Here is a 26,581-nt window from a genome sequence, read left to right as displayed (position 1 = left end):
TTGGACTAAGTCGAGGGCTGAACTAAATATTTATTGAAAATTTTCAACAACATCTGCATGTTTTCTCTTCTTTCAACATATGTAATGTTAAACTTTAGGATATAACTTTAGGAGGATAATGTTACAGGTCAGGAGTAGGTAGCTCAAGTTCATCCTTTGCTTGACCTGAGGGAAACATATTTGGTCCCTGTGGAGATGTAGTCAGCATTCACAGACTGTGTCCATTTTGGCCTGCATCAGGACTCAGCATTTCCTGCTCAATCCTCAGGCTCTAGGCCTCTATTCACCCTCGACCCACCATCCCTCTACCTGACCAGTCCTTTACCCAACCTCTACTCACCCCTCACTCCACTCGCTCTACCTCTACCCACCCCATCCTATACACGCCCCTCTACTGCCTCTGCCCTCAACCTGTTCCTCCCTCTACCCGTCTCTCACCCTCTAATCACCCCTCCCCTACTCGCCCTGCCCCTCCCCTTTTACCTCTTCCCTATCCACCCCTCCTTCTACTCATCCCTCCCTCTAACTGCCCCTTGCACCACCATAACTTCCCCTGCCCATTACTCCTCACCTACACCCTCTGCCCACCCCTGCTTACCCACCCACTCAGGCCCAGCGCGCTGCCGATCAGCCTTTGCGGACAGCCATCATCTATCTCTTCACGTGCAGGGCCGAACCAGCCGTCCCTGGGGTCCGCGCGGATGCAAGCGCTGAAGGCCATGGCGACCGGGAGAAGTGCGCTCACGCTGTGGAAGGGCTGTCCGGTGCCAGTCGCGCGGGGCTCGCGCTGCCCGGGGGCCGTGCGCAGCCTGCCATGCCCATCGCGCCGACAGGCAATCACAGGCGCTCGCCAATCCGCCGCACCGCTCGACAGGTGGGAGAAGTGACTGGTTGTGCAGGGAGCCTTCCAACTGGCTTGCCGGCTGATGACATGGACAGACTTCTCGTGTTACAATTTCTCGTGTTACAATGGGGAAGGATGTGCAATGAAGGGGGAGGATGGTGGGGGTGACATTACCAAAAAACAGCATCGGCTCTCGCTGCAGGGCGGGCCACCTCTAATACATTTTTGAAATGATCTTGTGTGCCAAATATAATTATATCTCGGGCCAAATTTGGCCCGCGGGCCAGAGTTTGACATGTGTGTCTTAACCTATTCAACCTTTCCCTATCACTCAGCTCCTCAAGTTCTGGCAACATCCTTTGAAATTTTCTCCAAGTAGGTGACCAAAACAGCAAACAATAATCCAAATTTGATCTCACCTATGTCTTGTACAACTTCAGGATAACATTCTAACTCCTGTACTCAATACTTTGATTTATGAAGGACAGTGTGCCAAAATCTTTCTTTAAAACTATCTAACTCCGATAGCACTTCTAAGGAATTATTTATCCCTCTGTCCTATCGTACTCTGCAGTATCCTACCATTTACTGTGTATGTTCTAGCCTGGCTTGTCCTCCCAAAATGCAACACCTTACATATTCCATCCACCATTTTGAAACCTATTTTTCCAGCTGGTCCAGATCTCGCTGCAAGCTCTGTCCACTATGCCTACAATCTTAGTTCATCTGTAAATTTTCTAATCAAATTTACTATATTATCATCCAGATCATTTATGTAGAAGACAAACAACAATGGATCTAGCACCAACCCCCAAGGCACTCTACTAGTTACAGGCCTCCAGTCACAGAGGCAATTGTTTACAACCACTCTAGCTTCTCCCACAAACCCAATCTCTAAACCAATTCATTACATCATCCTGGATACTGAGCAACTGAACCTCCTTGATCATCCTCCCTAATTTAAGAAATTTTCCTAAAGGCCTTAAAGTCCATGTGGATGACATACACTGCCTTTCCTTCAGCCTTCTTGGTTATCTCTTCAAAAAACTCTATAAGATTGGTTAGACATGACCTACCACACACAAAATCATGTTGATCATCCCTAATGAAATGGTGCGAGTAACAACTTGATTCTTATGTGGACAAGACAAAGGAGATGATAGTGGACTTCAGGAGGACCAGGATCAACCACCCTCCACTACACATCAACAACTCTGTAGTAGAGCGAGTGGAGAGCACCAAGTTCCATGAGTTCACTTAATTAGTGACCCATCGTGGACACTCAACATCTCCTCACTTGTCAGGCAGGTGCAACGGTGACTGCACTTCATGAGAAGACTGAAGCAGGCAAAACTATCAGCCACCATTATGTCAACCTTCTATAGGAGTTCTATTGAGAGCATCATGGCTGGCTGCAGCACAGTGTGATACAGTTGCTGCAGAGAAATGGATTGGAGGTCAATTCACAGGACCATAAGAGTGGCAGAGAGGATCAGTGGAGCTCCCCCCAACCCCACCTCATCAAAGTGATTTACTGTCACTGATGACCCCTTCCACCCTGCACACAGCATCTTTCATCTGGTCCTTTTGGGAAAGAGATACAGGAGTATCAGAGCCAGCACCACCAAGCTGAGGAAGAGCTTCTTCCCATGGGCAGTGAGAATGCTGAACCATCACACTAACCATCCAAGACTCCTATTTGCATGAAACAATTTTCTTTTGGATAAAATACTTGTCCTACATATGTATTATTTGTGTGTGTGTGTGTTATGTCTGGTTGTGCATCTGCATGCTTTTCACCAAGGACTATTTCATTGGGTTGTACTTGTACAATCAGATGACAATAAACTTGACTTGACCTAATTAGTCTCTGTCTATCCAAGTACATATATCTGGTCTTTTACAATACCTTCCAATAACTTACCCACTACTGACATCAGATTTATCACCTTATTATTTCTCAGATTATTCTTAGAGATTTCCTCATACAATGGAAAAAATTTAGCTTTCTTCCAAACCTCCAGCTCCTCATGCATGATCAAGGACATTTTGAAAACATCAGTTAGGTCCTCTGAAATTTCTGTATGAGCCTCTCTTAAGGACCAAGGGAATATCTTGTCAGACCCTGGAGATTTATCCACCTTTATTTGCCTTAAGACAGCAAGCATTTCCTCTGCAGTAATCTGTGTAGGGTTCGTGACCTCACTTCTGCATGTTCCTGTCCATCTTCCAAATAAATACAGATGCAAAAAAATACATTTAAGACCTACCCTATATACTTCGGATGCATACATAGATGACCACTATGATCTTCAAAAGCGCCAATTTTTCCCCTTGTTATCTTTTTGGTCTTAACATATTGATGGAAGACTGTGGGATTTTCCTTCACCTCATCTGCCAGAGCCCTCCTGATTTCCTTCTTGGGTATTTTGATGCATATGTCATACTCCTCAAGTACCTTATTTGTTTCTTGCTGCCTACACCTGCTAAGCATCTTCTTATTAACAATAACTCTCAATACTGAGGAGTTTAAACAAGTTCAGTGCTAGCAAACCATTCCATAAGGTTATTGGTCTCCCTCCAGTTCAGATGCAAACCTTCCCTGCCAATGCAGGTCTCACCTTCCCCAGAAGAGAGTCCAATAATCAAAAAATCTGAAGACCTCCCTCCTGCACCATCTTCTTAGTCACATATGAAGCTGTATTATCCTCCTATTTCTGACCTTACTAGCACATGGCACAGGCAGCAATCCTGAGATCACGTCCCTGGAGGTCTTTTACTTTAACTGAAGATCTAACTCCCTAAATTCACTTTTCAGGCCCTCATCATCCTTCATATCCACATGATTGGTGCCAGCATAAAGCTCAACATCTGACTCCTCACCCTCCCACGAGAACGCTGTGGACTCAATCCAAAACTTCCCCAATTCTGGCACCTTGGAGGCATACACCATCTAGATATCTCAATCTCATCCTCAGAACTTCCTATCTGTTCTCCTAACTACTGAATCCACTATAGCTCACCACTTCTTCCCCACCCACCCCCTTTCTTTCTGAGCCAATGGGCCAGACTCAATCCCAGAAACCTGACTACTGTGGCTTGTCCCTCCTCCTCAACAGGTTACATGTCACTGAGGGGAACAGCCACTGGGTTAATTGCACTGAATGCCTATTTCCTGACAGTCAATTTGCTACCTGTCTCCTTGGAGTGACTGGCACCCTGTAACTTCCATCTATCATCCTCCTCTTCCTCCTAAATGATCTGGAGTTCATGCAGCTCCAGCTCCCTTACACAGCCTGCAAAGAGATGCAGTTGGATGCATTTCTTCCACATGAAATCATCAGGGAATCAGTGGCTTCCCTTGTTTTCCACATTCTACATGAGGAGCATGCCCTGGCTGCCATTTTTAATCCTCACCCCATGCAATAAGAAAAAGTCCTTACCTTATCTGTGACTTCTGACCATTTCTTTTCTCAGATAAAACTTTTATCACTGCCTACACCTCCTTTCACCAAAGCTTTTCAAGCCAAAGCCTTTATGTAACATTCTTAAACTGGACAACTCCTACAGTGGATGCTCCAGTTAAAACTTCCCTTCCTTTTATTGGCTACAGTTAGTTTATTACAGTCACCTTTTACAGACACTTTTTAAAGTGGCTCACTCTTGCACCAACTCCCATTGCTGGAAAAGATTATTCATAGACATTTACTTGAACCCACTGACTTCCCTGGACTATATCAATATTCCCACCCTGACTCTTGCCTTTCTCCCAATTCCTCTGGCTCTTTTACATCTGTTTCCAGCTAAGGTCTTTCACTTCAGGATATCTAAAATAAACATGGATTCACCCCGCTGTCATTAATAAAAGTAAAAACATAATGCTGGAGAAACTCAGCAGGCCAAACTGTATACTTTATATACTTAGTCATTAATAAACCCTTACTTGAATCATTTCCTTTATATTTATGCTTTCACCTTACCTTCCCCAGACAGAACAAGAGTAGAGCTCCCGTAGGCTTCACATTCATGGTACCATCCTCCACATCTGGCACATTCATTCTTCAACACTTCCACAACTCCAACATGATCCTGTCATCAGCCAAATTTTCATCTTCTCACCCTTTCCACTTTATTCAGGGATCATTCTTTCCTTGACTCTGCTCTTGCCTCTCTACCCATCTTAGCACCCCCTCAGTCATTTTCTGTTGAAACCACAGAAGGTTCAATACTTATTCCTATACCTCCCCTTTCACTTCAATCTGGGGCCATAAATTAGCTTTCCAAGTAAGGCAGAGTTTCACATGCTTCAACCTTGTCTACTGCATTTGATGCATTTGAAGATAGCCTCCTCTAGATTGGTGAAACCAAATGCAGATTGACCGCAGACTTCACTGAGCACCTGCACTATCCTTAGGCGCAAACTGCCAGTTACCTGCTATTTTAATTCCCCACACAAGCATGTTTTTCTCAATCTCATCCATTGCCAGGTGAGGCCAAATGTAAACTTGAGGAACAACATATCATATTTTGCCTGGGTAACCTAAACCCTAACAGCATAAATGATGCATGTTCCAATTTCAGATAAAGTTCACTCTGATCCAATTCCACTTTTTCTAACTGTCCTTTCTTTCCTGGTTCCTGTTCTTACTTTTTCTCTCAAACTTTAACCCCCAGCACTCCGTTAGTGCTCTCCTCCCCTACCTGTCTCTCCACATTTCCCACCTTTATTTGTCCAGTGTCCCTCCCCAGCCTTTCTCCCCTTTTTATGCTTCTCTTTCTTCTTTCCCATGTTAGTCTCAATAAAGGTTCTTGACCTAAAACAGTGTCTGTTTTCTATTGTCATTTATAGAAAATGAAACCACACCCCATCATAGTTTCAGCATGCAGTTGGAAGAGAGTATTCAGGTCATATTTTTGTTTCCCAAGAAGCAGGCAAGTTCAAATTTAATTGTATTTCTTTTGTGCTCATTTTAGCCTTTCTGTCAAATTTCATGGTCTACCACCTAAAGTATGTGAGACAGCATTATTGTTTCTTCAGTTCTCTTGGATCAGTCACGTTTCCTATTGGGTCAATAAACTGCACACAGTCATTACACTTAGGCTTTTTCTAGACAAGTTTGGGTTCATAGTGTATGGAAACAGACAATGTTGCTGGAAATGATTCCGGGAATGAAGGTTTATCATATGAGGAATGTTTGACGGCTCTTTGCTTGTATTCATTGGAATTTAGGAGAATATTTTGAATGTTGAAAGGCATGTACAGAGTAAATGTAGAAAGGTTGTTTTCCATGGTGGGAAAGTCTAGGACAAGAGTGTACAACTTCAGGATTGAAAGGAAACCACTTAGAACAGAGAGCAGGAATTTCTTTAGTCAGAGGGTGGTAAGTCTGTGGAATTTTGTAGAGGCCAAGTCATTGGATGTATTTAAGGTAGAAATTGATAGGTTCTTGGTTAGCCAGGCATCAAAGGTTATGGGGAGAAGACAAGGCAGTGGGCCTGAGTGGGAAAATGGATCAACTCGTGATTGAATAGAGGGGCAGACTTGATGGGCTGAATAGCTTATTCCTGCTCCTATGTCTTATGACATAAAAAATAATGATTAAAGTAGTCTTTTGTATAGAGTTGTGTGGCAAAGAAATCTTTTGCACCTAATAAATAGTGGGGTGCTGAGGGTGGGAAGGGGGAATGTATCAATGCAATCGGGAATGCAGTTGCATCACAGCCTGAGCCAGTGAGAGTCACTTTACATTTACAGCTACAATTACTGCATTTAAGAATAATTAAGAGAAACACAAAATAAGCCAGATATAGAAGGATACAGTACTAATGTAGGCTAGAGGGATGTGTAGTTGGGCAAAGAGGAAATCAAACACATGGTTAATTGACGGGTCACTTTCTCTGTATGACTAACTCCTTGACTAACCCTTGTTGGACTATGAATCAGATTACGTCAATCAACCCAGCAATGTACTGAGAGTTTCCTTAAGCACTACCTTCAGTAGAATTTTTAAAAATCATGTCTACCTTTTTAAATACCGTGCCCTAGCAAGAGATGGGAAGGGGAAGGGAACTAACTGAAGCCCTTTTGAAGGAAGTGAGGAAGGGTGGCATGGTGGCTGCTTGAAGTGACAAAGGCAGGAATTAGGTTTTCAGAAGCAGATGAAGTTTGCTCTCTTAAGGCTGTGACTTAATGAGCTTTTCCAATTCTTGCCCTGTTCCTTCCAAAGTTTCAAAAGAAAGTATGACAAACAAATACTGCATGAAAACTCTAACATTTCTACTTTTAATTTAAGAAATTTAGTGAAGGGCTGACTCAGTGTTAGGCATAGGTAGAGTTGTAAGTGGTAAGGATGAAGTAAAGCTTCAAGCACTGATTAAGTGAGATCAAACATGCAGACCAGTATGAGCTTCAGGCTGCAATCCTGTATCTGGACAACGTCACCATCTGCGGCCATGACCTGCAGTACCATGATGCCAATCTCCAAAAACGATGGTCAGTCAGCAAGGTAAATCATTTGCTGATCAGATAGCCAGTGCTTTTAAGCCCTGAAAAGGCAGAGAATGATGCATCTGACTTCACCCTGACTGCCACATTTAACCAGATGCTTTCTTTTCCCGCACCCTCCAGGGCCCTGAAATTCAGAACTCCTCTGTCGAGAAGGAGGCCTAAGCCATTGTTGAGGTTGTATGGCACTGGAGACACTACTTGGCCGGCAAACGATTTACCTTGCTGACTGACCATTGTGCATTTGCGTTCATGTTCAATAACCAGCAGCAAGGTAAAAATCAAAAACGACAAGCTATTGCAGTGGAAAATATAACTTTCCACCTACAATTATGATATTTTGTACCTGCCTGGGAAACTCAATGGGCCCTCAGATACTCTATCCTGTGGAACTTGTGTCAACACACAAACTAACCGTTTACAAGCCCTCCACAATGATCTTTGCCTCACTGGAGTCACCAGGATCCTTTGCTTTGTCAAAGCTCACAATCTGCTTTACTCTATTTCAGGAGATCAGGTAATGGCCAAAAACTCCCAGGTCTGTGCAGAGTGCAAACCACACTTTTATTGACCAGGCAGAGCACAATTGATAAAGGCCACCCACCCCTTTGAGTGACTGAATATCGATTTCAAAGGACCCCTCCCCTCCTCAGACCGCAATGTATACTTCCTCAGCATCATTGACGAGTACTCAGATTTTCCGTTCACCATCCCCTTCCCTGACATGACAGCTGCCACAGTCATCAAGGCCCTACATGGTCTCTTCACTCTGTTTGGCTTCCCCTGCTATATTCATAGTGACCAGGAGCCCTGCTTTATGAGTGTCAAGCTATGCCAGTACCTGCTGGCCAGAGACATCGTCATGAGCAGGACCTCCAGCTACAACCCCAAAGGGAATGGACAGATGAAAAGGGAGAACACCACAGTTTGGAAGGCTGTCCTCCTAGCCTTGTGGTCTAGAGGCCTTCCTGTCTCCTGCAGGCAAGAGGTCCTCCCTAAGGCACTCCATTCAATACCGCAACCAATGCCACACCACATGAACGATTGTTTTCCATTTCTAGGAAGTCCACTACAGGGACCACCCAAGGGCCAGTCCTTCTCTGGAAATGTGAGGAGTCATATCTGACCCACTGATTGAAAGGGTCCATCTCCTCCACCCCAACCCCCAATACACCCATGTGGCATACCCTGATGGACACAAAGACACAGTCTCTGGTAGGGATCTGTGCCCTCAGGGACTCTGGAAACCATTACTGATTACCCCACATCCCTTTCACCTCTCACCATCCATGATGCACCAGGCCAAGGCAGGTTACCCCAGCCTCAATGGATGGTATACTAGAATTGATGCCATGCACCCACCAAGCCAATGGTGATGACTGCATACAGGCGACCCAGACTGTCCAGGACCCCATTGCAGCCACATCCAGTACTATGATGGTCACAGTGGCAAATCAGACTACCTGAGAGACTTAACTTGTGATTGTATCTAATGCTCTTCACCCCACTGGACTCTTTAAAAACAAGGGTAAACCATTGTCTGTACCTGGGGCTCCATCCACAGACACCTGAATAAAGGCGACTGTTCCACAGCCCCCTCCCAGTTCAGGACAGTCGACCAGCCTCCATTCTATTGTGAATAAAAGCCTGTCAGTTTTGCATAACTTCCAGTCTTTTGGAGTTATTGATGGTGCATCAAGTACATTCTTGGAGACTTCATTGTAGGACCTCACTTTAAACTTCCCTGAACTATATCCTGTCAATGTTCAATTCACCAAACTTATCACCTTTCCATGGTTAACTGAAAAGAGACCAGAAATCTTTGGCCTCCAGTTAGGTTGATATTTATGATCAATCAAAACAACAATTTTCCCCTTCAATAGTTTTCTAACTGTTAAATGAAAGTGTTCAAAGAAAAAAAGTGTTGTATTTCACTGGTTAATATTTCTACGTAACGTATTTGTCAAGAATCTTATAGATTAATCTGCATTTCCCAGGGAAACAAATTCAGCCATGATGAGTTAGTAAAATGGGAAATGTGCCCTTTGCCAGAAATTCCAGAATATATTTTAGAGAAGTGCTTATAAAAAAATAGAGACAAGGGAGGGCTGGAGTTGCAATGATTACTCTCATGCATGGATCAGACTCTTGACTATTTACTTTATACACATGCAGCTAAACTTTCATTCCCACGATATCTCTTTCCCAGAATGGGCTGGAAAAGCAGACAATGCCAGGTTTTTCAGGAAGGGTGAGACAGTGAAAATGAAGCAATAAAATTTGCTGTTCTTTCATGGCCCATCCCAGTGTTAACACAGAGCAGCTCCCTGCCTTGTGGCTTTTGAAAGCAAGATGCAGATTTTAATCTGCACACAACAATCTTTTTCCTGTGCTGTTGTTTATCACTGTGACAGTTCTCACATAAGCCTAAAGCGGAGCCCCAACAATATAATTTCCCACACCCCAGTCCAATCCCATCAGACTTTTTTACTTGCTTTTACTGCTCCTTTCATGATGACGTTGATCCTTGCTGTGGTATGGGATTATAGCAGCTGTAAACAAGTCAGCTTTCTTGTTTGATTTTAGAGAAAGAATATTGACAAGCTATTGACCATCAGAGGATTTGTAGACGAACATACTCTCAGCTGATGTTTGCATTGCTTTGGCTGCATTATAATTTTCACCAAACCCTAGATATTAGTTTTCTACCAGTACCTTCCCATACCACAAAATTAATTAGATTTCCCTTAATAGCTTAGGTATAGCATGGGTTAAGTATAGGATAAAACTTGCTCCAAAGTGCACCATTAAATATTTCATGGTCAGCACTGTATAGGTTAAAGCCCCAACCAATCCTCCCAGGCCAGCTACAGTGAGATAGTAAAGTTCCCTCCACACCATTTAATTAATTTCCCAGAATAGCATTGCAACTTGGTGGATAGCACGTTGTCTGCTTGTCTTGTAAGAACTATATGTGACATTGCCTTAAGGTGTGGTTGAAGGGTGAACACAGATAATTATAATAACTAAAATAGGATTTTTGACTGAATGAGGATGCATTTATCTTACCCATCTATGTTATTGGGAGGTGTAAGAGAGGTGTAATGAAGGAAGAGTGTGCCCTTAATAGGGGCTGCATGAATGTGAAAAGAAAAGATGAAGTCCAAAAGTAATAAATGACAAAAGCTGGAGTTCCTAACTAAGAAGTGAGGAAGGCTTGTTGGTTGAAGATCTATTGAGGAAGATGTAAATAGAAGAAGATGTCTGAAGAAAGAGAGCAAAAATAAATAAATAACTTTGAAGTACAAGATGTCACAATTGATGAAATATCTGAAATAAAATAGAATCTTGAACATGCTCAATAGGGGAGGTACCATCTGTACTTTGGAATCTTGGGGTCCAATCCATATATCCCTCAAAGTTACCGCACAGGTCGATAGGATAGTTAAGAAATCCTATGGGACTTCATTAGTCGGGAGACTGAGTTCAGGAGACATGAGGTAATGTTGCAGCTCTGTAAATCTCTGGTAAGACCACACTTAGAATATTGTGTTCAGTTCTGTGGTCACCTCATTACAGGAAAGATGTGGAAGCCATGGAGAGGGTGCAGAAGAAATTTACCAGGATGTTCCCTGGATTGGAAAATAAGTCTTATGAGGCAAGGTGAACAGACCTGGGACTTTTCTCTTTGGAGTGAAGCAGGATGAGAAGTGACTTAATAGAGGTCTACAAGATTATGAGAGGCATAGATAAGGTAGACAGTCAGCACCCTTTTCCCAGAGCAGGAGTAGCAAACACCAGAAAACATCTGTACAAAGTGAAGGAAAGTAAGTTTAGGGGAGACATCGGTAAGTTTTTTACACAGAGAATTGTGGGTGCTAGGAGTGCCTTACCGGTGTGGTGGTGGAAACTGGAACAATAGGGGCATTTAAGAGACTCTTAGACAAATGTGGATGAAAGGGTTATAAGGTTATTTTGTTTTTTGGTGTATATACAGGTTGGCATAACATCATGGTCTGAAGAGCCTGTATGATGCTATAATGTTCTGTTCTATTCTACTCTACTCTATTCCAAAAGGACCATAGATTCAGATTTATTGTCAGAGTACATACATGACATCACATACAACCCTGAGATCTTTTCCCTGCAGGTAAGGCAGAATTGCCACTTATTGACCATGCAAAAACTGACTCATGTACACATGTAAACAAATAAAGAAATGTAAACAAAATGCAGTAGAGAGAAAAACATCTAAATAAAGTGCAAAAGTAAGAATCCTTAAATAAGTCGCTGATTGAGTTTGTTGTTGAGAAGTCTGATGGTGAAGGGGTTGCAGCTGTTCCTGAACCTGGTGGTGGGAGACTTGTGGCACCTATACCTCTTTCCTGATGGCAGCAGCGAGAACAAAGCATGTGCTGGGTGATAAGGATCCTTGATGATTAATTACTGCTGTTCTCCGACAGCAGCATCCCCTGTAGATATTCTCGATGGTGGGAAGGGTTTTATCCATGATGTCCTGGGCTGCATCCACTACTTTTTACAGGGGGCATTGGTGTCCCCATACCAGATCATGATGCAGCCGGTCAGCACACTTTCCACCTCATATCTGTAGAAATTCAGGGTTTCCAATGTCATGCCAGACCTCTGCAAACTCCTGAGGAAGTGGCAGTGCTGACATGTTTTCTTCACGATGCCATTTGTGTGTTGGGTCCAGGAAAGATCCTCCGAGATAGTGACTCCCAAGAACTTAAATTTGCCACTCTCTCATAGTCATAATAGTCCAAGCCCAGAGTACATGAATCAAAACTTAGAGGGGATAGATTTAAGATGAAAGGGGAAATATTTAAAAAAGAGCTGAGGAGTCCTTTCTTCACATTGATGCTGATAGGTATATGAAACGAGTTGCCAGAGGAAGTGGTAGAAACGGGGACAGCTGTTACATTAAAAAGACATTTTGACAGGAACTTGCATGGGAAATTTAGTGGGATATGAACCAAGCGCAGGCTAACAAAGCTTAATTGGCATGAAAAAGATGGGTCAAATGGCCTGTTTCTGTGGTGTATGAATTGCTGAATGTAGCATTGTGGATTGTAATGTGCATTCTCTGAAAATGCATTGTTAAAGTTTATATTGAGTTTCAATTACATAATGTAACAGACCAAAGACAAAGAGATCAAGGCAGGAATAAGGTGGAGAATTAAACTGACAGGCCACGGTCACCCTTGCAAACTGACTGTAGAGAGGTTTCCCCAAATTTCCATTTGGTTTCTCCAACCTAGAGAAAACACATTGTGAACATTGAATGTAGTATACTAAAAGAGGAGTACAGCTGAATCTCTGCTTCAGGTCAGAGCTGTGTTTGGGTCCATGGATAATGTAAAGGGAACAGGTAAAAGGTTATACCTGTATGTCTGATAGCTACATGAGTTGATGCCTTGAAAAGGCATTGGGTACTAATTAAGGTAGCTGAATGGACCAAGGAGACATATGGGGAATAGCCCATGGGAGTAATGAAAAGACAAGTGAGTGAAATAAGTAACTGGTGGAGACATGATGAAATGAATCAAATTGATTTCTGCATTACCGACAATGCTCCCATATATTGTTCTTGCCTAAGTGTCCTGAATTTTGGATGCTCTGTGATTACATAAGGTTTGAACAGGTAAGGGTAGCATATTTCCTTCCATTAGAACCATAGAACATTATAGCACAGAAGCAGGCCTCTTCAGCCCTTCTAATCTGTGCTGAACCTTTTTTTTGCCTAGTCCCACTGACCAGCACCCATACCTCTCCCGTCCATGTACCTGTCCAAATTCCTCTTAAATGTATCCTATTTAGCCTTTCTCAGTAACTCAGTTCCTGAAGTCCGGGCAACATCCTAGAAAATCTTCTCTGTACTCTATCTTATTGATATATTTCCTGTAGTTAGGTGACCAAAACTGCACACAATGCTCCAAATTTGGCCTGATAGATGATTTTTATGGCAATAGAGTTGTGGAGTTCTACAGCATGGAAACACATCCATCAGTCCAACTTGTCCATGCTGACCAAGTTATTTACCAAACTTGTCCCATTTGCTGATCCCTATATCCTTGTACATCATTTCTGTCCACGTACCTGTCTTAATGTCAATTGTGTTTCAATTTTACTTGCCTCTACTACTTCCTCTGACAGCTTGTTCCCGCCGAGAACAAGGGGATACAGCCTTAAGATATGGGGGAATGGATTTAGGATAGAGATGAGGAAGAACTGCTTTTCTTAGAGAACAGTGAATCTGTGGAATTCTCTGCCCAAGGACACAAAAGAGATTGCCTCATTAAATACATTTTAAAACACAATTAGATAAAATTTTGTATCGAAGAGAATTGAGGGTTATGGAGAAATGGCAGGTAGGTGGAGTCAAGCACGGCTTGATTTCTAATGTTCTTGCCCTGCAGAAAGTGTACCTCAGGTCCCTAAGTTTAGATTTTTCACTCTCAACTTAAATCTGTGGTCTCTAGTTTTAGATTCTTCTATCCTCAGAAGAAGATGATGGCTATTTACCTCTTTATGCACCTCATGATTTTCTAAACCTTTATAAGGTCTGCCATTAGCATTCTTTGCTCCAAGGAGAAAAATCCCGACTATCACAGACTATCAGGCTTCTTATTATTATTCAAGCCTGACAATCCCGGTAACATTCTTGGGAGTCTTTTTTGTGTCCTTTCCAGCTTGATAATATCTTTCCAATAGTTGGGTAACCAGAACTACGCACAATACTCCCAAGTGTTGTCTCAGTAACATCCTGTACATTTGTAATATGTAAGTAAATTGCTTACTGTTACTGGGTTCAGCTTTTTTAAAATGCTAGATTTTAATGTAATTACTTTCCCAACTGTAATGGTGGGATTCAAACGTGTTTCTGGATACATGGTGCAGAACTCCAGCTGCTTATGCAATAACTTAATCATTACACTACCATACCAACATCTGCTGAATTGATTAGGAAAATGAAGCTGTGTTCAGAAGGGGTGGAACCTACAGCATTGACTGTCAGAAAAGGCCATTAAGTCTCCTATGAATGTCCTCAGGGATTGGATTATCCAGGAGTTTGACTTGAATATGCCTCCTGCCTGAGCTACAGGGTAAACTACGGCAAACATTTGAATACCTGGAAGGATCCAAACCCAAAAGTGATCAAACCCGTGAGACTCAACTATAGATCAGAGTCCAAGTAATGAATTTAATCAGTGGCTTTCTTGTGTTTTCAGAAAGGTCCAAAACCTTTTCATTTCCTTCTCTCCTTTGTGAAAGTAATTGGATTTGATTTCATATATTACGTCAGACAATATGCTTAAAGGAAGCACAATGAGGAGATATACGTCATTCGTAGCTGTGCCTGTTCCCTTGTGACACATTAAAATTCTGTGGAAATTGTGGACACCCAAGCCCTTTCTATACCCCAGCCAAGAGAACTTGTTTGTCTGTGAGCCCCACTACATTCACAGTAAAGTTCGACTTACACTACTTAACAATACCTAAATGTTTTTGAGAAACTTAGCAGGTCAAGCAGCACCCATAGAAAATAAAAAGCAGTTAATGTTTTGGGCCTGAGCCCTTCTTCACAAGTTTATAATGCAAAGATGGAAGACATGAGTGGGAGGGAGACTCCCGAGGAAGGGAGTCTTCCACCTTTTATTTCCTATGGATGCGTTGTGACTTGTGGGGCTTCCTCAGCATTTTTGTGCACTGCATTAGACCCGAGCATTTGCAGATTTTCACATTTACTGCAGTCCTAGTTTGATCAACTTAATGATGGTTCTCTGCCTTTATTGTGAGATTGACTCTAATCTGGCATATGTGTAAAAATGAAAGGGGATGGAGATAGTCAAATGTAATCTTTATTTGAGTCAGTCAAACATAATGTTAAAAAAATACAATCTGCTGGAGCAACTCAGCGGGTCGAGCAGCATCAATGGGAGAAAAAGAATCATTAATTGTCAGGCCAGAACCCTTCATTAAGACTGAGGATATAGAGGGGAGATAGCCAGTAAAATGAGAACAGGGTGGAGGCGTTGCATAATGCATTCACGCTTTGTGGTAGTGAGTGACTGGCCATGTTTTTACATCTTAAGGTTAAGAAGTTCAAAGTTTCCTTTTATTGTGACGTGATAATACCTTAGAAGTGTAATATACATGATATACTTCAACTTTTGTCTGCTGTAAGATGAACAAAAAGTCAACATAAGCATTGCCAGGCCTCCCTAACAATAGGAGAAAGAGAAAGCAAAAGAGAATCTCTTCAGAGTCACCTCCAGCACTTCTGCAGCCGCACAGACTCCTATTCAAACCATAGACACAGTGTTCTTGAATAGTGGCCAGACACAATGCTTTCATAGCTAGTCAGAAACAGTCTTTTCCCTCTGGGATTTTGGATCATGCATTTGATTTCTCTCTCATATAATAGGTCTGATATGATCCTTTCCCTGTAGAATATTAAATCAAGCACTGTGCTTTTATTCTCTGGGAGAGTGGGGCAGGCGCTTTCTTCACTCAAAGGGACAATGGAGGGACTATTGGATCAGGCAGCATTGCTGGGTAGAAATGATCAGTCAACATTTTGGTTTGGGACCCTTTATTGAGACACCATCCCAGCCCAAAAGGTTGACCATTTCTATCCATGGATGCAGTCTTCCTCCTGAGTCTCTCCAGCTTCCCTTTGTTCACTTAAGATTCCAGCAACTGTAGATTTTGTGTTTCACTTTCTTTTCTCACTCTGGGTGATTGTGGTAGATTCCATCCTGTTTCTCTCTAATACAGTGAAACATGTACATTCAATTCACTCTGTCATTATAAACAGATTGTTTCTTTACTCTCCCTGGGACAAATTTATTGTACTGAAATATTGCCAAATCTGCTGTCAATAATCAGTAGCAACATCGAAGTACTCGAGATGGCAGAGGCCGACAGCATCGAATCCACACTGCTGAAGATCCAACTGCGCTGGGTCTCCAGAATGGAGGACCATCGCCTTCCCAAGATCGTGTTATATGGCGAGCTCTCCACTGGCCACTGAGACAGAGGTGCACCAAAGAAGAGGTACAAGGACTGCCTAAAGAAATCTCTTGGTGCCTGCCACATTGACCACCGCCAGTGGGCTGATCTCGCCTCAAACCGTGCATCTTGGCGCCTCACAGGTCGGCGGGCAGCAACCTCCTTTGAAGAAGACCGCAGAGCCCACCTCACTGACAAAAGACAAAGGAGGAAAAACCCAGCACCCAACCCCAACCAACCAATTTTCCCTTGCAACCGCTGCAACCGTGTCTGCCTGTCCCACATCGGACTTGTCAGCCACAAACGAGCCTGCAGCTGACGTGGACATTACCCCTCCATTAATCTTCGTCCGTGAAGCCAAGCCAAAGAAAAGACTGAAAGGTATCATTGACCATTTCTATCATTTGGAACTTATTCTCCAATAATCTGCTGACTGACAGCCAGTTTGCATTGTTCTTGGTCCCTTTCTCTCTTTAATTCCTCACAGTCTTGATCCAAACATAGACTAAAAAGCTAAATTGGAGAAGTGAGATGAAGGTGATGACCACTTGACATTAAGGCAGCATTTGATTGATTGACATTGTAAAGTTCAAATTGTGGAATTGCATTGCTCTGCCAAACATTTACAAAAAAGAGCAACATGGTTAGCATAGCAGTTAGCGCAATACTGTTACAGCACCAGCAATTGGTAACGGGGTTCGAATCCCATCACAGGATTACTGTGATATAACAGGGTGGATCATCACAGGAGATGCAATGAGCTTCACAATGACACAGCAGTTGGTGCTGGTGCCTTAAAACTCCAGAGACCCAATTTGATCGCAACCTGTGATGTTTTATATGTGGAGTTTGCATATTTATCTGTGTGATTATGTGCTCTGGTTCCTTCCTACATATTGAAGACATATGGGTTGGTGGTTAATTGGTTATTCTAAGTTTCCCCTAGTGTAGGTGAGTGGTAGGTCAACTAGGCTGGAATTGATAGGTATGTGAGGGGATGGGTACAAGAAAATAGACAGAAATAGGATTACTGTGAAGTTGCATACACTTGATGGAAAAACGAATATGGCATATTTTCTCTATCCTGATCAATGATTTTTACTATCTCTCTGCCTGGACTATTTTGCACTCTGTTTTTGATTCTGTGAAGCAATTTTTTTTTAAATTTTACAGATGCATATTTAGATACCTTAGAGACAAGAAAGTTGAAAATAGCAAAAGTATCTATTCTTCATGGCTTTCTATGATCAAAACACCAAGATCTTTGACCTTGTTTTGAAATGTTTCCTTGGTTTGACCCCCACTATCTGCTCATTTTCTCACCTTCACATAGTTTGCAACATATTTTGAGTCCTGAACTCATCTCCATCTGATGTTCCTCTGACTTTAGAAACAGGTGATCTCATGGTATCAGGAGAAAGTTTTAGGTGAGGTCAGCTGGGACATTCCCATTCTGCCCAGTTATCATGCAGAAAAATGTATAATCATTTGTATTTTCACCCCTTAATATTAACCACATGCATACATGCTCACCGTTCCAAAATTTAGCATATTTAAATTTCTGCACACCTGCATTCAAAGCATCTCCTACATTTTAATGGTGCTTGCATTGTAAATTACCTTTGAATATCCAGTCTTGAAAGACAATATTTTCATTCAAAACATTTCTCTAACTGTTTTGCAGGTCCACAATCAAGCAAGGTAGACACATGCATCACACATTTTCCATCACTTCTATGCAATAATTTCATCATAAGGTCCTTTACATCCATTATAGGCAATGGATAGGACTTTCATTTTAATGCTTCACCTGCAATTTCCTAATCTGTAGCACTTTTAGGATTACACAGTAGCAAAGCGCAGGTCTTTGCTGTCCAGCAGTTGGGTAAAAACACAATGCTGGAGAAACTCAGAAGGTCAAAGAGTGTACAGGTTGAACCTCTTTAATTAGGTGATGTTTGGACCTAGCCATTGCCAGACCACAGAAAATGCTTGAAAACAGAAATTGACCCCTAAGGGAGCGCCCCGACCCCCATGTAAATATAACAAAGGTACAACAAAGCTTAAAACAGGAAATAATACTGTGGGCGACACAGTTAGCATAGCAGATAGCTTAATGCCTTTACAGTGCCAGCTATCAAGATATTAGTACAAACTTCTCATAGACAGCATGGGACTCGAACCCCGGTCCCGATCGCTGGTGCTATAAAGGTTGAATCTTCCACCATTTGTACAAACTCCTTATAGACAATGCAGGACTAGAACCATGGTCCCAATCTCGGCATATTCTGTAAGGAGTTTGTACTAATAGCGGCAGATTCAAAATGTGCCAGACCACGGGAGTTGCCAGACCACAGAGCGCCAGATTAATTGAAGTTCTACCTGTACTTTATATAGCAAAGATAAAGATACATAACCAACATTTTGGACTTGAGCCCTTCATCAAGATATGGAAAAATATCAGCAGGCATCTGAACAAAATGGTATGGGGGAGGGGTGGAGGGAGGAGTACTGTCACAAAGACAGGAAGTAATAGGTGGATAAGGGAGGGATGGCACAACAGCAAGCAGGAAGAGGAAGGATGGCTCATGAATAAAGAAGAAAGGGGGTGGAGAGAAAAGGGAAAGAATCAGAATCAGAATTTATTGGCTTGAACAAGTCACAAAATTTGTTGTTTTACGGCAGCATCACAGAGCAAACATTCATATAAACCACCTCACAAAAATAAATATGGTAAAAATAGTATACAAAAAGTCAAAGAACCAAAGAAACTGTCTTTGTGCTCCTGAGTGCTGGTCTTCAGTCTCCTGTACCTTTTTCCCAATGGTAGCAGAGTGAAGAGGGCATGGCCTGGGTGGGGGCATCCTTGAGGATAGAGGCAGCTTTCTTAAGACATCGCCTTATAGATGTCCTCAATGGAGTGAAGTCTGGTGCCTGTAATGTCGCAGGCTAAATTAACAACCCTCTGGAGTTTTTCTTGTCCTAAGTGTTGGCACCTCTGTACCAGAGAGTGATGCAACCAGCCAGAATGCTCTCCACGGTACACCTGTAGAAGTTTTCGATAGTATTCAGTGATGTACTGAATCTCCTCAAACACCTCACCAAGTTGAGCTGCTGGCGAGCCTTCTTCATGATTGAATCAACGTGGAGGCTCCAGGACAGATCCTCGGAGATGTTGACACCCAGGAATTTGTTGGTTCTCTCCACTATGTAGCCCTCAGTGACAATTGGTTCCTGTTCTCCTGACTTCCTCCTGAAGTTCACCATCATCTCTTTGGTTTTGCTAATGTTAAGTGCAAGATTGTTGGTGTGACACCACTCAATGAGCTGATCTATCTTCCTTGTGTACGCTTCCTCATTCTGTTTGTGATTCTGCCAACAACCGTGATGTCAATGCCAAATTGGTAGATAGCATTGGAACTGTGCATGGCCACACAGTCATGAATGTATAGTGAGTAGAGCAGTGAGCTAAGTACACATCCTTGTGTGCCTGTGTTGATAGTCAGTGAAGAGGAGACGTTGTTTCCATTTTGTACTGGCTGTGGTCTTCCGATGAGGAAGTCAAGGATCCATTTGCAGAGGCCCAAAGTTTGGAGCTTGTTGACCAGCACTGGAGGGCACAAAGAGGGCACAAATAATGCTGTTGAAGCCTGAGCTGTAATCAATGAAGAGTACTGTTTTCCAAGAGATCCAGAGCTGAGTGGGCAGCCAGGATATTGCATCTACTGTGGAGCAATTGTTTTGATAGGCGAATTGCAGTGGGTCTAGTCCTTTGCTTAGGTACACGCTAATTCTGGCCATGACCAACCTCTTAAAGCATTTCATTACCCTAATATTCTTTTTTTTACAATAGTCATTGAGGCAGCTCACTCTGCTCTTCGTGGGTACCAGGATGATTGGTGCCCTTTTGAAGCAGGTGGGAACCTCTGACTGCAGCAGTGAGAGATTGAAGACAAAGGGAAAGGGAAGGGAGGGAAAATGGAGAGTAGGTTAGCAGAAACCGGAGAAGTCAATATTAATGCCATCTGGTTGGAGAGAAACCAGATGGAAAATCAAGTATTGTTCCTCCAATTTGTGGGTGGTCTTTGTGGGATAATACTTGAGACCATGTACTATCTTGTAGATTGCATTTAGGCTTTGGACGTATGCCATGTGTACACATTTATATGAAGGTCAATGTCATTTCTCACTACTCAGAACTCTATGATTCTCATCTTGAGTTTTTTTTAAATAGCCTTATTTCTTCCTACTACCATAACATCCTCCAGATATAGGCTGAAGTGTATGTTCCTGTGCTATATTGTTCCAAGTTCTTAAACTTCCAAGTCTCTTAGTACATTAAGTATTCATGAGAGATTTTACTGTTGGCATCTAAACCAACCAAATGGCAAAATAATTGTAAATTATCCTTTAAAAATTGCCTCCTTCTGCTTTTTGAGAAAATATTAATATTTCAGTCACAGTAAATAGTTTTTGGCCAACTTGTTTTCACTATATCTTTAATTTGCAAATTCCCTTCCTCCAACACAATTTATCCAGATCTAGTTACAACACAGCCACAAATCTGTCCTTCTCGTGACACCTCGTAATCCTTCCGCCCACACTTTCCTTAATCTCACCACCCATCATCATACTTTATCCTTCTATTTGCTGACTCTTTAAAAGTTATCGGATTATTTATTGACTCTGTATTAATCTTTCAAATGGTATTCAGATTGAAACTCATTTTTGACAAAATCAAGAGGTTGAAATCATTGTTTAGAATTTCTCATTTTAACAGTATTTTTCTTTGTGCTTGTAACAGAGGTACAAATCCTTTATAAATCTTCAAGTTTAGTGAACAGTCCTGAGTTGTTCAGTGGATCCTTGTTTTGTAATAAAGGTGCAAACTTTATTGTCTTAAGTTGATTCATGACAAGAAGAATTCCATAGATCTACTTTTGACCTATCCTGAACTCAAATCTCTGGACAGTATTAATCATTTAAACAGCTCTGTATTTGAGTAAATGAGGGTTACACTCCATTGCAGGGAGAGATACACACAACTAACATACAATTTTGTTTGTGAAATGCCTTCAATCCTGAATTAACCACAATCAGGTTGAAATCTGAATGAACATATGAGGCTCAGCCATACAGTGTAGATTCCTTGTAGCAAAAGATTGCACAGAATTTGCAGTTAGATCCACATTTCTCACAACGCAAACCATTACAAGATAATCTGGGAATGACTGTTTAACTTATATCCATTGTGTGCCTAAATAGGTAATGTTGTTGCTGGGGCTCTTTTATAAATTAAAACAAAGGAAAGAGTTATGAATGGAGAATGTGAAAATGAGATCAGGGTGGAAACTGATCGTGAATACAATGACATTTTAGAGTTCTGTATGAGCGTAGGAAGCACCAACATAAAGTGTACTGAAAAAAGAGGTAACAGATTGAGCCTTAGTTTGAAAGAAATGTGTAGAGTTCTACATATGCCTCAAAGCCTTACGTTTCTTTCTGGTCAATAGAACCAATTAGTCCCCCTCCACCAACACCCTCCTCCAGCTAGTAGAACTTCTCCTTTGACTCATCATACTTTCTCTAGGTTAAAGGGGTAGCCATGGGTACCCACATGGGTTTCAGCTAGGGTTACATGCCTTTTTGTTGGCTACTTGGAACAATCCATGCTACAAGCCTACATAGGTAAGGCCGTTCAACTCTTCCTCCACTACTTCGATGACTTTGGTGCTGCCTCATATAGCTATCCACTCTCCTGCCAAATTCTTCCCTGACCTCAAATTCACTTGGTCCATCTCTAGCAACACTCTCCCTTCCTCGATCTCTCAGTCTCCATTTCAGGAGACAAACTCTCAATAGGTATCTTCTATAAACCTAGCTACCATAGCTACCTCGATTACACCTCTTCCCATCCTGTTGATGAGGACGTGCATGCCAGATCATCAGAGATGTCCTCCTTCTTCAAACAACATGGCTTTCCCTCTATCAACTCGGCACTCACCTGCATATCCTCCATTACCTGCACATCTGCCCTGGCCCCCTCCATCCCCATGTACAACAAGGACAGGATTCTTCTTGTCCTCATCTACCATCCCACCAGCCTCCGCATCCAACTCATCCAACTCTGTCATTTCTGCCACTTACTATGTAATCCCACCACTAGAACATATTCCCCTCTCCTCCCCTCCACCTTCCGCAGGGACCGCTCCCTCTGTGATTCCCTTGCCCACTCCTCCCTCCCCAACAATTTTCTCCTTGGGACGTGTTCCTGTGATTGCAGAAGATGCTCCACTTGCACCCACACTCCTCCCTTAGCACCATTCTGGGCCCCAAACAGTCCTTCCAAATGAAGCAACATTTCACTTTGTGAATTTGCAGGGCCATCTACTGCATCCAGTGCTCCCGCTGTGGTCTCCTCTTCGTCAAGAGATTGGATGAAGACTGGGAGATTGCTTTGTTGTGCACCTTGGCTCTGTCTGCTGCAATAGAGTGGATCTCTCAGTGGCCACCCATTTCAATTCTCAATCCTATTCCATTGCCAACATGTCTGTCCATGGACTCATGTACTGACAGACTGAGACCACCTGTAAATTGGAGAAAAAATACCTAATCTTTTGACAGGGCGTCCTCCAACCAGATGACATTAAATCAACTTCTCTGGCTTTTATTAAAATCCCCACCACCACCACACCCTGCTTCCCTATCGTCTCTTCATTCCCTGTCTCCTTTCACACAGACATGATAGCTTCTACCTAGTCCCTTACCACATCCAATTAACAATTGTTGTTGGTCTGGATTCCTCCCCCATTGTTTGAATTCTGAGACTTTCTGATATATCCTGCTTCTGCCTGAAGCAGGGCTCAGGCCCAAAACATCAATATACACACATATATCTTTGTCTCCTATAGATGCTGAAAAGACCAGCTGAGTTCCTCCAGCATTTCAATGTTTTTACTATAGATTGGACCACATGACTTCCCATTCATATGTATTTAATTTGGAGAATACAATCGGAGTTAAAGGAGAACTTGTTCAATGTAAGATATTATTCTGCCAAACTCTCGTAATCCAATTGGTCTGTACCTCCATTCCACACCAGGATGATGAAACCAGTTTGTAAGGGATCAGGAAGGCATCAGCAGTATTTCAGGTGTAAGTGGGAAGGAACTCAATAGGGGAGAAAGAGTAGATTTAAATAGGAAGAAATTAGTTTTGTGGGAAGAGAACAGACTGAAACAGTAAGCCTACCAAGAGAGTCCAGCTTGTGGATCATCGGAAGGATGTAGAAACAGTTTGGGGGATGAGAAGGCTGTGAATGTTTCCTGAGGAAATGAGGTCAGTGGCTCGACAGAGTCCCTGGGAGACAATAACCTGATGACTGTCATGGACCAGTGGGATGTATGACAAGATATCTGGAAGCTAATATGCGGCCTCTGTGCAGTAGTTTGCCTGACCATGACATTGCCACTTTCTCAGCATGTTTGATGAGGTTGGTCTTCAATGGGTGGAATGCTGCAGATTCGGAGTAAATGTCATATTGACGTTAAATAATGAATAGATCTAGAAAAGTCAAGAAGGCAAAAGGAGGGATCCAGATGGATTTGAGATTTTGAAAAGGGTTAAAATCTGGGTCAAAGAAGTAGGACTCAATATCATATCAGGTTCAGAATTCTTTATGGTGGGGATTTAGGGAAGCTGAGATATCTGCTGAGGGAAGATTATTCCAGTTCCAAAAGGGGAAGATCAGGAGAGATAATGAAAACACAGTAAGGGATAAAACTGGGTAGAACGGCGGGGTCAGAATAAATTGAAAAAAGGTCATTAAGAATAAGTCAAGGAACTATCATCTGTCATGGGTAAGTTATTGGAGGGGAATCTGCAGTCAGAATCTCCTTGCACTTGGAAAAGTGAGGAATGAATGGTCAGCATAACTTGTCTGTGGGAAATTGTGTCTCGTAAACTTGATTGAATTTTTTGACGAGCAAACCAAAAAGATCGGTAAGAGAAGGGCAGTAGACATTGACAAGGTGCCACATGAAGGGCTGCTCCAGAAGGTCAGATGGCATGGAATTCAGGGTTGATACAGAATTGGCTTGATGGTAGGAGAAAGAGGGTGGTAGTGAAGGATTGTTATTCATATTGGAAGCCTGTTACCAGTGGTGTGCCACAGGAATCAGTGTTTTGTCCACTACTGTTTGTTGTTTATATTAACAACTTGGCTGAAAATGTTGTTAGCGTAGTTAGTAAGTTGGCAAATTATACAAAAAATTGATGGAATAGTGGAGAGTGAAGGAGGATATCTAAGGTTACAGCAGGATCTGGATGAACTAGGAAAGTGGGCTAAGGAATGTCAGATGGAATTTAACTCATACTAGTACGAGTTGAAGCACTTTGCTAAGTTAAACCAGGGCAAGAATTACAAGGTGAATGATAGGGTTCAAGAGTGTGCGGCAGAAGAAAGAAAGAAAGTGATGACATAGGTAAACAGGCTGATAAAGAAAGTGTTTGGCAGTAAGTCCAGGAGCAGAGACATTAGGTTAAAACCAAACAAGATGTGGTGAGAACCCACATGAAATATTGTGGGTAGGGAAATCTAAAACTAGAGGGCATTAATTTAAGGTGATGTATTCTTTCTTTCAACTCGATGCTCCTGCCTTTGACCCATAACCTCTGGCACCCTTACTAATCAAGAACCTATCAACTTCCACTTTAAATCTACCCAATGACTGCCTCGTCCCTTTACAACAGAAATTGCTTCAGCCAGAGGGTGGTGAATCTGTACTCAATGCCCTGACAAATGAGGGCAGGTGGGCAGTGAACACTGGTAATGCAGCACTAATTTGATTCAGGTTGTAAGGGATAAACTAGGTACAATCATCGAGGGAGGGTTTGTATCTCTCAATCGTCATTGGGTCAGTTCTTCTATGTTACAAAATGATTCAGAGGTGAACATGGACAGTTTATCATAAAACCATAAGAGCAGAAATAGGCTATTTAGCCCATCGTCTGCCCTGCCATTTAATCATGAGCTGATCCATTTTTCCACTCAGCCCCATTGCCCAGCCTTTTCCCCATAACCTTTGATGCCCTGGCTAATCAAGGATCTATTAATCTCTGCCTTAAATATACCCAATGACTTGGCTTCCACAACTGCCTGTGGCAACATATTCCACAGATTCACCACCCTCTGGCTGAAGCAATTTCTGTTGTAAAGGGACATCCTTTTATTCTGTGCTGTGCCCTTGGTCCCAGGCTCTCCCATTACTGGAAACATGTTTTCCATGTCCACTCTATCCAGCCCTTTCAATATTTACCTTGTAAACCTCCTCCGGAACCCTTTCCAACACATCCTTCCTTAGATATGAGATCCAATCCTACCCACAATACTCCAAATCTGAAAGCCTTAGTACTGAATCATTGCTTTTATGTTCTAAACCTCTCAAAATTAATGCTAACATTGCATTTGCTTGCTTCCGACTCAATGTGTAAAGCAGTGGTTCTCAACCTTTTTCCTTCCACCCACAAACCACCTTAAGCAACCCCTTACTAATCACAGAGCACCTATGGCATAGGGAATACTTAAAGTGGTAAGTGAGTGGAAAGAAAAAGGTTGAGAATCACTGCTTTAGGGAATCCTGTACAAGGACTCCCAAGTCCTTTTGGACCACTTTCTGGATTTTTTGCCCATTTAAAAAATAGTTATGCCTTTATTCCTTCTACCAAATGCATGGCCATACACTGTAATCTATTTGCCACTTCTTTGCATATTCTTTCAACCTGTCTAAGTCCCTCGGCAGACTCCTGCTTCCTCAACACTAATTGCCCCTCCACCTATCTTCGTATCATTCACCATCTTGGCCACAAAGCTATTAATTCCATAATTTAAATTGTTTACATACAATGTGAAAAGTAGCACATCCAACACCAACCCCAGCGGAACACCACTAGTCACCAGCAACCAGCCAGAAAAGGCCTCTTTTATTCCCACTCTTTGCTTTCTGCCTGTCAGTCAATCCATAACAGTACCTTTCCTGTAATAGCATGCACTCCTATCTTGTTTAGCAGCTTTATGCGTATCTGAAAATTCAAATAAACAAGATCCACCAACTCTCCTTCGTCTATTCTGCTCATTACTTCCTCAGAGAATTTCAGCAACTTTATCAAGATCTCCCTGAAGGAAACCATGCTGACTTCAG

At 42.3% G+C, this 26,581-nt stretch overlaps 1 protein-coding gene across 9 annotated transcripts in view; it reads left to right on the top strand.

Moving 5' to 3' along the window:
- Positions 1 to 26,581, top strand: part of pctp (phosphatidylcholine transfer protein) — a 148,036-nt gene that overhangs the window by 97,527 nt on the left and 23,928 nt on the right. For 7 of the 9 annotated variants that reach the window (XM_069929650.1, XM_069929648.1, XM_069929646.1 and 4 more), the window contains exon 3: positions 5,694 to 5,776. The exons of the other annotated variants lie outside the window; for them this stretch is intronic. In XM_069929650.1, the coding sequence (XP_069785751.1) occupies positions 5,694 to 5,776 (83 nt within the window). The remainder of the gene's footprint in view (positions 1 to 5,693; positions 5,777 to 26,581) is intronic. 9 annotated transcript variants of the gene reach the window in all.

This window comes from Narcine bancroftii, chromosome 3 (assembly GCF_036971445.1).
Source record: "Narcine bancroftii isolate sNarBan1 chromosome 3, sNarBan1.hap1, whole genome shotgun sequence".
NCBI lineage: Eukaryota > Metazoa > Chordata > Chondrichthyes > Torpediniformes > Narcinidae > Narcine > Narcine bancroftii.
This window is presented reverse-complemented; position numbering and strand designations above follow the sequence as displayed.